This window comes from Phaenicophaeus curvirostris, chromosome 2 (genome assembly GCF_032191515.1).
Source record: "Phaenicophaeus curvirostris isolate KB17595 chromosome 2, BPBGC_Pcur_1.0, whole genome shotgun sequence".
NCBI lineage: Eukaryota > Metazoa > Chordata > Aves > Cuculiformes > Cuculidae > Phaenicophaeus > Phaenicophaeus curvirostris.
Genome location: NC_091393.1, coordinates 118919860 through 118933644, shown reverse-complemented (window position 1 = coordinate 118933644; position 13785 = coordinate 118919860). Strand labels below are relative to the sequence as shown.

The following is a 13785-nucleotide window of genomic DNA, read 5'->3' as shown; positions in this document are numbered from 1 at the left end:
GTAATTCACTTAGTGGGTTTATTCCATGGATACTATTACATACAGGTCAGGTAAATCCCTCTGTGAGCGATGAGTATCCATTTCAGCTGAACTTGGACATGAACTCAGACACGCCCTTCCCTCCTTGGAAGGAGAGGCCCATCTAGTTCCTTCTCAGGACTTTAGGAAGGCTGAAAAACAGCCAAAGGGGCAATGGTCACAGCTGTATGGTCACTTGTGCTTGTCATTGCCCAGGGAGCCATTTGCTGCCGCCTCTTCTACTCAGCTTCCCAGAAGTCTGGTGACAAGGAGAGAGTAGTCTCTCCAGTCTTGTCCGAAGCTCCTAGAGTACAGGCACAGAGATCGTGGAGTAAAACTGTTACACCTTGCACCAGAGAACATCCAAAGACACATCACCTTTAGACAGGCTGTAAACTGTCCTGTGTTGTGGAGTCCTCAGCACCGCAAGGACGCGGATCTATTACAGCAAGTCAAGAGGAGGCCATGAAGATGATCCAAAGGCTGGAGCAGCTCCTGTACAAGGACAGGCTGAGAGAGTTGGGGTTGTTCAACCTGGAGAAGAGAAGGCTGCAGAGAGATCTTAGAGCAGCCTTCCACTTCTCAAAGGGGGGTACAGGAAAAACTGGGGAGCGGCTCTTGATCAAGGAGGGCAGGAATAAGATGTGGGGGGATGGCTTTAAATTGGAAGTGGGAAGATTTAGATTAGACATTAGGAAGAAATTCTTCCCACCAAGGGTGGTGAGGCCCTGGAATAGGTTGCCCAGAGAATTCGTGGCTGCCCCATCCTGAAAGGGTGGGGTTAGGTTCAAGGCCAGGTTAGGTGAAGCTTTGAGCAACCTGATCCAGTAGGAGGTCTTAGAACTGGATGGGCTTTAAGGCTCCTTCCAACCCAAGCCATTCTGATACTACGATTCTGTAACAGGATCAAGAAATTTTGTTCCAGGCAGTGGACTGTCATTATAGAACAGCTACACAAAATGCAGACTGAATGCGTCAGGGTGCAGTTCACACAGTTGCTGTGACTTGTCATGACTTTCCCTGCCTCCTGAAATCATGCTAATGGGTAGGAAAATAACAATGTAGCTAATTAATGTGAGCTTTTTGTCACTATTCAGTTCTGCATTCTTTAAACAGAGCAGTCATAGGAAGAAGAACACCACGAAGGATTACAGAAAGTCTGCTGTTGTCACAGAAGCTCACAGGGGGATAATCCACAGCACCAGACTTACACTTCTACACTGTCCATACAGCACGCAGCATCTAGAGGTCTTGCACCATGGGAGATTCAGATTAGACAGCAGGAAAAAATTCTTCTGAAGCACTGGCAGAGGCTGCACAGGGAGGTGGTGGAGTCTCCATCCCTGGAGGTTTTTAAAAGATGGGTAAATGAGGTGCTCAGGGATCTGGTTTAGTAGCAGACAGGTAAGGTTTGACTTGATGATCTCACAGGTCTTTTCCAACCAAACGCTTCTATGATTCTATGAACATGATTGCAGAGAGCCCACAGCACCAAGATCTACATATGAACAGAACACAAGCCCTTGGCTCAGAGAAGTTGTGACCTAAAATGATTATCATTAACAGTTACATTAAACAAGGTTTGGGAAAGTGAAATATTTATATTGGATACAACTGAAGCAGATATTTTTGAAATTCACAGCAATTCCCTAAGCACTCCCACAACTGAATTTCATTTGCTATCTTTGCAAAAGCAGGATAATGCACATGGAAAAGAGCAATTTCAAACTCCTCACATCCATGACTTGCTCCAAAGTAGTTGTAAGTGTTACAGAAAAGACACACTTTGTTGTGCACTACTCATACTCTCAATCAATATACAAAAGTGATCAGCAAAACCAAGATGCTAGGCTGGAGGTCAGGGAACAACAGGAATCGGATTCAGCTGCCTGTATAAGCTGTAATATTCACCCTGGAAACATGGCAATCAATGTTCTGCTCCTGTCCCTACTCACCTACCCAGGGTCACTAAAAATTGAATGTTGAAACAGAAAAGGTCCAGAGGAGAGCAACAACAAATATTATTAGAGGCAAGGGAAGACTTGCCACCTGAGAAGAGTTAAGAGAATGGCTGTTCAGTTCAGAGAGGAGATAAATAAGCAGCACATTGATAGCAGTAGGCACAAGAAACGATCATGGGAAGGTAAATGCAATGTTCTTATTCTTTCTCAGGATACTCAGACAGAAGAGACTTCCAACTTTTTAAACACATTTTAGCACGTAAAATGAAATGAGGTATAATTAGTTGTCCTGAAGAACCCTGAAGACTTTAGCAGAGTTTAGAAGGAATTACATATTTATGTGAACAATAAGCATGTCCACAGCTGCAACAGCAGGATTTAAAAAAAAATCCAGAGGGCAGGAGATGAGAGCTTCCATCCATATCCACATGGCTGCTAACCACATGTGAACCAGTCTCAGACTGGAGTGGGTAGCTACTATAGAAAGAACTACAAACACCATCATCATCAACCCTCTGAATGGAGGTTGTGATGAGGTGGGTGTCATTCTCCCAAGAAAAAAATGATAGAACGAGAGGAAATGGCCTCAGGTTGTGCCAGGGGAGGTTTAGGTTGGATGTCAGGAACAATTTCTTTACTAAAAGAGTGGTGAAGTACTAGAAGAGGCTGCCCAGGGCAGTGGCGGTGTCACCAATCCTGGAGGGCTTCAAAGAATGTGTAGACGTGGCTCTTTGGGACATGGTTTAGTAAACAAAAGGTTGTGAGATAAATTTGGTCCTACAGATACTCCCCCACACCAATGCTACTGGAGCCAGCAAAATGACATTAGCCTGTACAGTAAGAACAATGATGGCTGTTTGCATTTTCACTGAAAGTATCTCGGCACTTAGATTTCCAGTCCTGTATGTATTACAATTGGTTTGATGATATGAGAAGGCAATGTTATAACTCGGCAAGAGAGCCTACTTCTCGCCTTCACAAGCAGAGAGACAGAATACTGACATTTCTCAACTGGTCCTAGAGAAATGCAGGAGAGTTTCTAGATTAGAGAAAAACTCCCACATTCTCCCACGTTTCTAGATTAGAGAAAAACTCCCACATACTTAAAATGTGGGTTTCTTGCAGCAGAGTGCGGTGTTGCAGGTCAGACTAACAAAGCTTCTTGTGCAAATGCTGACTTCAGTTATTTTGACCTTGGCAGATACAAAAATTCTATGTGAAGTCTGCCACAAGGAGTTGCCCCTCCCCCAGATCTCTTTTTTATTATTTAAAAAGAGAGAGATTAGAGAGAACACAAAGATACAAAAAGCACCTGAGCTCCCTGAAAAAGGAAAATAACTCATTAGGTGCTGGATCCAAGAGATCAGAGTTGAGCACGCACTTTGGACACAAATCCTAGCATTATATTTTACTGCATGTAAACTGACAAACAACTGGGATTTGCTTACAGCGGATCAGAATAGGAAGCTTGCATATTATGCATGTCTAAGAGGGAACACGGCTCGATCTAATGCAAAATAAGAAAGGTACCGTGCAGCAGGCAGAAAATGGCTGCTCTTGCATTTTATGAAGACGTACAGCAATGACCCTGAGCCAAACCACTTGAACTTTCAGACAATAAAAAGATCTTGCCGGTGTCTAAATTGCAAAGTGAACTTCACTGAATGCCTTTGCAGAAGTGCCTGCACTTGCAGATCTCAAAGCATTTCACAAGCATAAAGAGCCAACAAAGATGCTCCAAAACCACTCCCTCCCTACACCTCAAAGGACTTAATGAAGTTCACCCTCCCACTGAAAGCTGCTGACAAACACCTTATGACAGAATAAAAAGAGCTGGAAAATCACGTAAAGAAAACACCTGATGCTTCCCTCTGCATTAAGATCAAGTATATCAGAACCATCCTGATAGATTTTTGTTAATTAGCTCCTGCAAAATGTTCCCCTGTTTCTGTAGACAACCAGCTTAGTGCTCAACCGTTTCTAAAGTTAGAAAGTTTTTGCTAATGCCTAACATCACGCTTCACGGACTCAAAGAATGGATTGGGTTGGAAGGGACCTTAAAGCACATCCAGTTCCAACCCGCTGCCATGGGTAGGGACACCTCCCACTGGATCAGGTTGCTCCAAGCACCATTCAACCTGGCCTTGAAGCCCTCAGGGTTCCACAACTTCTCTGGACAACATGTTCCAGTGGGAGGTGTCCCTGCCCATGGCAGGAGGTTGGAAATTGATGGACTTTGAGGTCCCTTCCAACCCAAACCATTCCATGACTCTATGATTCTATGAGGGTCGCACAGCATAACTCGCAGCACTCCACCTCCCAGTGGGCAGTGAAACAAACCCAGGGAAGATGAGCAGCATTCCCGAGGCAACCGGTGGACATTATATTGATGAGAAACTGATGTTCTATTTCTAACAATGTACAAGCCTAATGGAAGAGGCCAAAAGACATTACTTCCTGCTCTGTTGTCAGCCTGAAAAGGGAGAAACGCAATGAATCCAAAACTTAAATCTCCTCCAAAGCCTCGCACAGGAAACTTAGATCCCCTATGGGGCTGGTATTAAGGCTCTGCTAGAAGACATAACTAAGAGTAATGGGATAAAATTAACTAAGAAAATTTCCTAACTGAATTTCAGGAGCTAATAGAGCTCTCATGCTCCCTGGGGAAGCTGTGGAAGCCCCAGCACTCGGGAGAGCTGCAGTAATAGCGCTTTCACAATCGGAAGAATTTCTAATAACGCATGTCAGGACTGATATTGCTCAGGGCCAGAACCATGCACAGGGCTCGCTGGCCCAGCTGGCTCCAGCTCGCTGGGGTGGCTGCAGAACGTGCTGCTTTGAGAAGGGGGGATGATGTAAGACCTTCTACAGTGTAAGTGTGCAGCTGAAGGAAATGCAACAGGGCTTGGTTAGGCATAGAGTTGACTTTCCCCAACCTGAGTCCACTTCAAAAGGGGAACAAGAACACAACCTGGTCAAATCAGACCAGTTTGGCAGTGATACTGGGGTAATACATCACTGCTCCCTGGGAAAAAAATCAAAGGACACATCTTCCATTATAGATTCATGGAATGGTTTGGGTTGGAAGGGGCCTTAAAGATCATCCAGTTCCACGACCCCCACCCCCCTCCATAGGCAGGGACACCTCCCACTCGATCAGGCTGCCCAAAGCCTCATAGAACCTGGCCTTGAACACGTCCAGAAAGGGAGCAGCAACCACTTCTCTGGGCAACCTGGGCCAGGGCCTCCCCACCCTCACAGGAAAACATTTCTTCTAAGATCTCATCTCAATCTCCCCTCTTTCAGCTTCAAACCATTCCCCCTTGTCTACCACAACTGTCAGCATCACCAAGCTTTTAAACTAAACAAGGAAGTCATCCAACTCAAACTAAGCGAGAAAAACAAGCAGATAAAAAAAAAACAACACAGAAAATGTGTCCATCTTTTTGTTAAACCTCCCCTTCACTGTGCTCAATGTTGCACACTCCTGTCACTTGCCCTGGGCCAGCTCTGGCACACCCTCCCTGCATGGAGAGCATGGTGGCGGAAGAAGGGAAACCAAGGAGGAGGAACTGAGAAAGGTGATGAGACAGGTTAACACCTAAGGATGAGATGGTGACAAACTGTTAATTTAGGACTGCTGTATCATGAAACTATACCCTCAGTATCCTGAGAAATATAAACCCATTTTCTTATGAATAAAGTTGCTTTGGATCACAAAGTGAAACACCTGACTGTTTTCCCATCTATGAAATGGAGGTAACAGGTATCTAGAACTATCAAGGCATTAAGCAGCCTGATCCAGTGAGAGGTGTCCCTGCCCATGGCAGCAGGCTGGAATTGGAGGGGGCTTAAGGTCCCTTCCAACTCAAACCATCCTACGATTCTACGATATCATCTGGTCTTATTAATCTAAACACACAATTACAAAAGGATGCTTCAAGAGCACAGACAAGTGTTAAAAATAAGAACACACCCATAAAATCAAACCAAATAACCCTCAACCAGACAGCAAAGTTCCTACTCCTGGAACAAACTGAAATACTTTCAACTGATGAATTATTCATTTTATTTAAAGCAGAATTTACAGATATTTTAATTCAATCTTTGGATAAAGCATATACTTAAAAAACAGCACTCAATTCACCCACCCTCGTCTTTAACGTCACTCAACAAAAGTGCCTTAAAATGGGTATAAGTCATTGATTCTGCTGCCAGTCTTAGGTATCTTTTTTGCCTGAAAAAGAAGATAAATCTAAACTCCGAGTTTTAATTAGAGAAGAAGTGCAAATCACTAAAAGAAAAAGATAGACAAGACAACACAACTTCATTAAGAAAGAAAAAACCTGAAGGGAATTTTTTGTTTCACAGTTGTAATAAGAGGGGTTGAAAAGACAACGTAAAAGCAGCGAAAAGAGAAAAAAAATTATCTTTGGGACAAGATGTAAGGAAGAACAACAGGAAATTGAACCATAAACAGACTTTCAAGTTTAACCTCAGGTTTTCAGAGAACGGACTTAGCTCTGTTCCCACAGGAGGGTAAAGCCACACGGCAGCATCACCGCACACAAAACTCAGCATATTTCATGAGCAGGAGGCTTCAAGAGGAGATCAGGTCAAGGTTGGTATCACTAGCACAGCAGCGAGAGGGAGCTGGCACTGCAGTTGTCTGAACCACACCTAGTCTGCAGTTAAATATAGAACTTTACTTTCTGGAACTATTGCTCCTCTTAACCTTCAGAGCATAAATATTCGGAGAGATAGTTAAAAAAATAGAAAGGAGAGAAAGAGACCTGAAGCTACTGCCCGAAATCTAAGCCTAGTGACTAATAAACTACCCTGGGAGGATTTCCAAAAACACAGTAAAACCTAGAGAATTGAATTACTGAAACCGCAAGCAGCATTCTGGAAACCCACTATAAACCAATTAGTTTCTTTAATACACATACCTTGTATACAGGCATTTATGTACATTAGTCATTGAAGTAGATGAGCTGGCCCTAATTCTATTCTTAATTACATCATGTTTGCATCAATATAATAATTAATTGCACTGGAATTTTTGTTTATTTAAATCTTTTTAAAAAGAGAAACTGGTCCTTCAACCCTTACCCCTCTCATTCGGTTAGAATCATAGATCATAGAATTGTTAAGGCTGGAAAAGACCTCCAAGATAATCCATTCTGGCAGATCACCACCACCAAGCCTGCTAAACCATCTCCCAAAGTGCACATCTACACGGTTTTCAAACCCCTCCAGGGACAGAGACTCCACCATTGCTCTAGGCAGCCTCAGCCAGTGCTTCACCACTCTTTCAGTAAAGAAATTTTTCCTAATATGCAGTCTAAACTTCCCCTGGTGCAGCTTGAGGCCATTTCCTCTCATCCTATCACTTGTTACTTGGCATAAGAGTTCATGGACCAAATCCTGACTGGTGCTGTGCAGTTACCCCTGGAAAGCCTGCTCCTAGAAGGGAATCTGTCTAATTTTTGCAATCAAATCCATATTGTTTCCTTGAAGTGCTCTCAGCTGGTTTGACTTTTAGCGACTTTCAGTGACTGCATTTCTTACCAGCTGAACCCAAGTCAAATATACATCCCACAAGTAAATGATACAGCAGCCCAAGACTTTGATCCTCATCCAAAAAGTGTTTATACAGCTTTGCAGCAACATTTCAGAAGTTTCTAGGAAGAAGTAGCTCTGCATTACCTACATAAGTTTCCATTAACGTCTGGATTCCACCCTCTTATCTCCAGGCACTGAACTAATCACTGAAGTTAGGTCTAATTGCAGAAGGCTCCTCTTTTACAGCCAGAGAGAAAGGTGCATATAGTGTTCATATGAGTAGCATTAGTGGGATGGAATTGCCTTCTGAATCTCTCACTGCTGAATAGATTGAAGCCCAGATGGTCAAGCAATTTACTGGGGTTCCTAAATCAGAAGCTCAAACCCAGGTGCCTAAATCCCTGTGTGCACCAACAGCACGTCAAGATGCTGCAGGACACACAAACACAGCGCAATGCAGCTTGCATCTAATTTAGGAAAACAGTCCATTACACCGAGTAAGATGTCCCCACTCACTGTCAAAACTTAATCCTTCAGAGGAAAATGCAAATCACCAGATAAATGGCACCAGAGTGACCACATGCAATGCCAAACACCATTTTAGTTGGCCAAATGCTTGTTCCTGACCCTATGGCATGAAGTGAACCTGATCTGCTTGAACCAGACAGGCAGGAGTCTGGTTATCTTCAACGGCGCTGCTGTTATGAGTCATATTACAGACAACTTGGAAGACTCTGGTGACTTGTAAGTGAAATTAGTTAGCTTCCTCCCAGGGCTCCCAAGAGAGTGTTTTCCTCCCACTCTTCCACAACTTGTCACATAAAACAGCTCCTCCTTACAGTTCAACTAGGCCTCTTAAAGTCTAACAGTTAAACAATCACACTCCCCACTTGCTTTACGGTGTATTCTAATTATGTGTTTCAACTACGTCTCGAGTTGACTGCTCTTGCCTCATGTAAAACTGAGCCATCCTTCCAGTACCCACACACAAGGCTGCAAAATTCAGTGCTTGCAGTGACCCAGCAAGAGCTTCACAAATTGATACTAAAGCCAGGATTAAGGCAATGTGACCAAAGTCTCCATTTATCGGCAGAACAAGAAGAAAAGCCCAGCAACTAAGACCTTACAGAGCACAAGACACGGCACATGAAACAAAGAACAATAAAGAAAAAGGGTAATGAAAAGAATAGATTAAGTGGTTATAGAATCATGAAATGGTTTGGGTTGGAAGGGACCTTAAAAAGCCCATCCAGTTCCAACCCCCTGCCATGGGCAGGGACACCTCTCATTGCATCAGGTTGATCACAGCCCCAGCCAGCCTGGCCTTCAACACCTTCAGGGATGGGGCAGCCACAACTTTTCTGGGCATCCTGGGCCAGGGCCTCAGCACCCTCACAAGAAAACATTTCTTCCTAAGATCTCATCTCAATCTCCCCTCTTTCAGTTTAAAACTGTTCCCCCTCATCCTATCCCTGCAATCCCTGATCAAGAGCCCCTCCCCAGCACTCCTTGGGGCCATCTTGAAGTACTGGAAAGGCTGCTTGAAGGTCTCCCCAGAGCCTTCTCTTCTCCAGGCTGAACAACTCCAACTATCTCAGCCTGTCCTTGGATGGCAGGTGCTCCAGCCCTAAGATCATCTTCGTGGCCTCCTCCGGACTTGCTCTAACAGATCCATGTCTTTTTTATGTATTTGCAAACACAACTGGATGATTTCCAGTGTCAACACTGACTTGCTTCTTCCCATACACAAATCCAGATCTCACAGCTTTCCAAGAGACACATATCAAACCATTACAGGTTGTCTGACTTTGTGAGTGTGTCACAACAGAGACTGGCTTTAGGGAGATGTGAAGGAGGAAAGGGTAGTTTGCTTGCTTAGCTTTCTCCTACTGCTCTGCGTATCTATCCATTGTACCTAGCACGAAGGAGTCTAATGCAGTATCAGGTTTCAAAGAGCAAATAATAGCAGTTACCGCACTTTACGCCTGACAGAAACAAAGGAGGGAAACACCCATGCCCCAAAAGCTCTAACTACTTCAGAGTAACGAAATATTTCACACACAGAGGACTAATAATGAGATGTTCCTGTCCTGAAAGTACACAGAGCTGTAATGTTTTTGTCATCCTACAAATCCTGCAGGTGCTCAAGGCTAGGCTGGATGAAGTTTTAAGCAACCAGATCCAGAAGAAGCTGTTCCTGCCCATGACAGGGGGGCTGGATCTGGATGGGCTTTAAGGTCCCTTCCAACCCAAACCACTCTATGATTCTATGATACAGCAATCAGGACACTCATACAAGCAATTTAAAGTGCTAAAGATCTTGTACTGCACCTCATACTGCCTGCGTGGACTGGGACACCAGAAAAACCCAGTCCCCTGTGCTATCAGATTTTAGGATTTGCATTAGTTTGGTCTAGCAAAGCAGAACAGACTTCAAGCATTTACACTATTTCCTTTGGGGAAATGCACAGCCAAAGCTGAAAACATCAGTGCAGTTGCCAGGACTGAACATAGAAACACTTAGTTATTGGTCTCAGCCCTGGAAAGCTCCTGTGACGGACCAGGGTCACACAGTTACGTCTATCTTGTGTGTAAAACAGCTTGGATCCCGAGGGAGGTTGGTATTTTGGTCCTAGCTTAGCCAAAAGGAGACACTCTCCTGCTCCTAACCAGTCCCAAAGACCCTTGGTGCAAGCAAGAGGAAAGAGAAGCTTTACAAGAAGGGGCAAAAGCACGTCCTAAAAACCTGCTGGCCAAGGCCTCAATAAAGTTCAAAACAGAGAGGAAAACAGCACAGAGTCAGCCGGTGCTTTCATGGAAAGGAGGGTCTTCATGCTCTTGGAGGGAAGAGAACTCCTCCCAGCCATTTAGCCCTTAACAGCAATGAGCATTCATTCCCAAACTACATTTAAGTTTGCTCGCCCTTTTCTATTACACAATATTATCCACAAAAGAGACATTACTGAGGGAAAGGCAAAGCACACAGGCAGCCAGGAGACCGGGCTCAGACAGTTCTTCATCTCTGCTCGATGAATCGCTGGGAGCTCTAATGATCACCTGCCACTCTGCATATGTATTTGAAAGATGCATTTTGCTCTGTGCTGTTCCCAGCTCATGCAAAAAGGTTGTAAAAGCCTTTTTGGACAAGGAATCTACTGCTTGTTAGGCAAAGATCTGCATCCTGTGCTGCCGAAATGCCAGTATCAACTATAAAATAACACAATACAAATGAGTAAATTCATCAGTAAACTGGGAAAGTAGAAATGTAGAATGTAAAGAGCATGTAGACACCCACCAAGACAAAGCCTGCATTAGGCTAGATGGAAAGGTTTCTGCAAAAGCAACAGAAGAGCTGAATACCAAGACTCATATTGCACTACAGACAAGATGTCTTAGGGGCTACAAAAATTGAGATATTGTCCAACTTCTTGAACAACAAAAGGGGTAAAATAGTTCCTCCTACTTCTTGAACAACAGAAGGGGTAAAATAGTTCCTCCTACTCCACCACCGAGAATCAAATTATTACACGGTTATTAATTTGCATGAAGCTAAAGCGGATCCATGAAAATGAAGCCAATATTCACTAGGGCAGGAAAAAGGATACTTGTATTGGCTTTAAAATACCCATCTCCATAATCCCAAAATGACATACCTTTCCATAACAGCCAGGCACTCCTTTCTCCATGTGAACCGACTGCCTCGCCGTAGTCTGAAGGTCCCCGAGGTAGCTGTGACTGGGGGAGGCGTCTGTCTCCACTCTGGCTCTTCTACTGGGATAGGAGCAGGTCTCATGCTTAACGTAGCTCCTACGAATAATAAATACTGTGTTTCCTAGTGGATTAAAAATCATGCCAATTTTCTCACTCCTGCTCATGAGAAAAAAAAAGACAAGACAGATGATGAAGCCATTCAAACTGAAAAAGTAAAGCATTATCAAACAAAGACACCTTAAAGATACTCAAAGCCAGCTAGAATTCCCACCCCCAACCTCTGAGCCAGAGAGGCATCAGGTGACCACGGAAACCTAAGGGAGACATAGTAAAGCTGACAGACAATTCAGAAAATCTATCCTGTCTTCATCAAGAGAAAAAGGGTTGTATGGAAAGGGTGAGCCACGCCCCAGCTGGGATTTATTTAGGTAGCGCTGCTACCTCTTCAGCCCCAAAGTAGAAAATAGCAGGTTTCTATTTAATTGTACAGCAATTTCAGGAAGCAAAATGTAAAGTTATACCAAAGGTATTTCAACGTGTCCAAAGAGCAGAGTTAACACTCCACCAACAGGAACCCATCCTGTGACCTGTGCAAACGCAGACTCCCAAGTGCCAGGCTGCCTGAAAAAAGTCACTGAAAGCAGATTAATATCACACCTTTCCTCTTCTGTCTCCCCTTCTACGGATGTATTTCTCCTTTCAAGAAGCCTGAGCTGGAAAGCATCAAGCAAGAGACAGGACTTGGCAAAATGCCTTCAGGAAAGGCCCTTTGAAACTTACCCCTGATTCTTTCCATAACAGCCTCGCAGTTAATAAATCAAGATAAATCAAGACAGACTGGGAGTCTGATCTTTCGAATATCCCTTAGTGAGGATGGGAACCTTGTACAGGACATAAGTACTGAAAACAGCGTATGTTCTGAAGGACAGCTTTGTGCTCAGTGACTTCCCCTGGAGGGAAGAAATGGCTGTTCTTGTGTGCAAAACAAAATAAAGAAAGAAACAGTCATATGGAAAGACAAATCACCACCTCTATCCCATACGCATACTCAGCTCAACTGGAATTCACGCACTGAACCAGCCCAGAGAGATCCAAGAGAAGCTCTGCTGACTGGAATACAGTATTGTGCACATGTAAAAGCAGGGCTGAGACAGCAAATCCCTCTGGGTATGCAGACTTGCTCAGAACGGTGAGGATTTAATCATAAAAACATACCGTGTTAGTGAAAAAAACACTGCTTCTCTAACATAAAACAGAGTCAAAGGGTTAAAGGAACTGAAGAATTTAACCGATAAACAAAATCCTACAGTTAAAAAGCAAGAAATTAGCTACTTCGGCATTTGGCTGTGTTCCTTCCCAGAAATGCTCAAGGAATTTTTCCTTACTGCCAGGGGTTTGTATCTGTGTTAGGTGGTGGGGTCCAAAGGAATTGAAACATTTCACCTGGCAGAAGTCTAGGGGAGTGAATCCCACAATCCCTGCCTTGCAAGCACAGAGGATGGTGATTCTACTGGGCCCCCACAGATTACGGGGTTATATTGACATACGAAATAATCCTTATATTGCCAATTGGGAGGCCACTTACTAGAAGTTCCTTACCTACTCTTACCAGTAGTTGCACAGTTTAGGGGTCTGGGTCAGTATCCAGGCTTTAAATACACTTCAAAACCTAGAAAACTTTAAAAAAATAGGCAGGGGAGAATAAGACAAGTAATCAGCTTTCCCTGCATTGTCTTAGAAACATACTTTCCTTACCTGAGGATTTCACTTCACCAGGAGAATACGGGAATCTTGGGGATGACTAACATCAAGGGAGGAGCCATAGAGTGTTTCCATTAAAGTTACCTGAGATTTTTCAGACAGGGGGGTCTAAAAAAAAAATCTGCATTTAAAGCATAAATTTGCTCCTGCCACCGATATATTCAGGGAGTGAACAGAAGACACAGTTGTTTTGTTGTAGGAGCTTTCCTACATCAATCTACCTATTTCTCTTTACTATGGGGCAATATCAATAGCAGCAGCAAGTAGAGAAGCCTGCTGGGAATTACAAGCAAATTCCCTCCGCTGGTTGTGCACCCACATAAGGACGGAAGCACACGAATGCATCAGAGCCCCAAAACGCGTCTGGATCTAACAGTGGCAAAGGTGATAGATGGATGCATCAATGCCACATTTGAAAAAGTAACTATGCAGTTTTCCTTCACCCTCCTCAATTAAGTGAGCACTTTGGGGAGTCGTTTATTCTGCTGTTCTGATGCTTCACTGCCATCTTCTCTCCATCCCACTCCACTTCTTTACACCACTGTGAGTCACCTCCTAGTTACTAGGTCAGAGTCTATTTACAAACGCCTCAAAAAGCTTTTAAGAAGTGAAACTTTTCTCTTGAGCAGAATGAGGAGAGCAAATGCGGTACGAGATTTTCATCTTTGTATATGCATCAAAAAGCAAGACGTCTATAAGGGTATACAGGTGAACCAGCTGGGAAGTACTCCAGTCACAGAGGAAAATGAAAAGTGACATCTCTCACTAC

General features: G+C 43.8%; 1 protein-coding gene across 17 annotated transcripts in view; it reads right to left on the bottom strand.

Annotated features, from left to right (window-relative positions):
• The window catches only part of HMBOX1 (homeobox containing 1), a 136933-nt gene that overhangs the window by 36847 nt on the left and 86301 nt on the right, over positions 1-13785 (bottom strand). For all 17 annotated transcript variants that reach the window (XR_011336835.1, XM_069850686.1, XM_069850690.1 and 14 more), the window contains exon 6: positions 11198-11351. Coding sequence is in view for 16 of the 17 variants with exons in the window: in XM_069850686.1 (XP_069706787.1) it covers positions 11198-11351 (154 nt within the window). In the remaining variant the exon portion in view is untranslated. The remainder of the gene's footprint in view (positions 1-11197; positions 11352-13785) is intronic.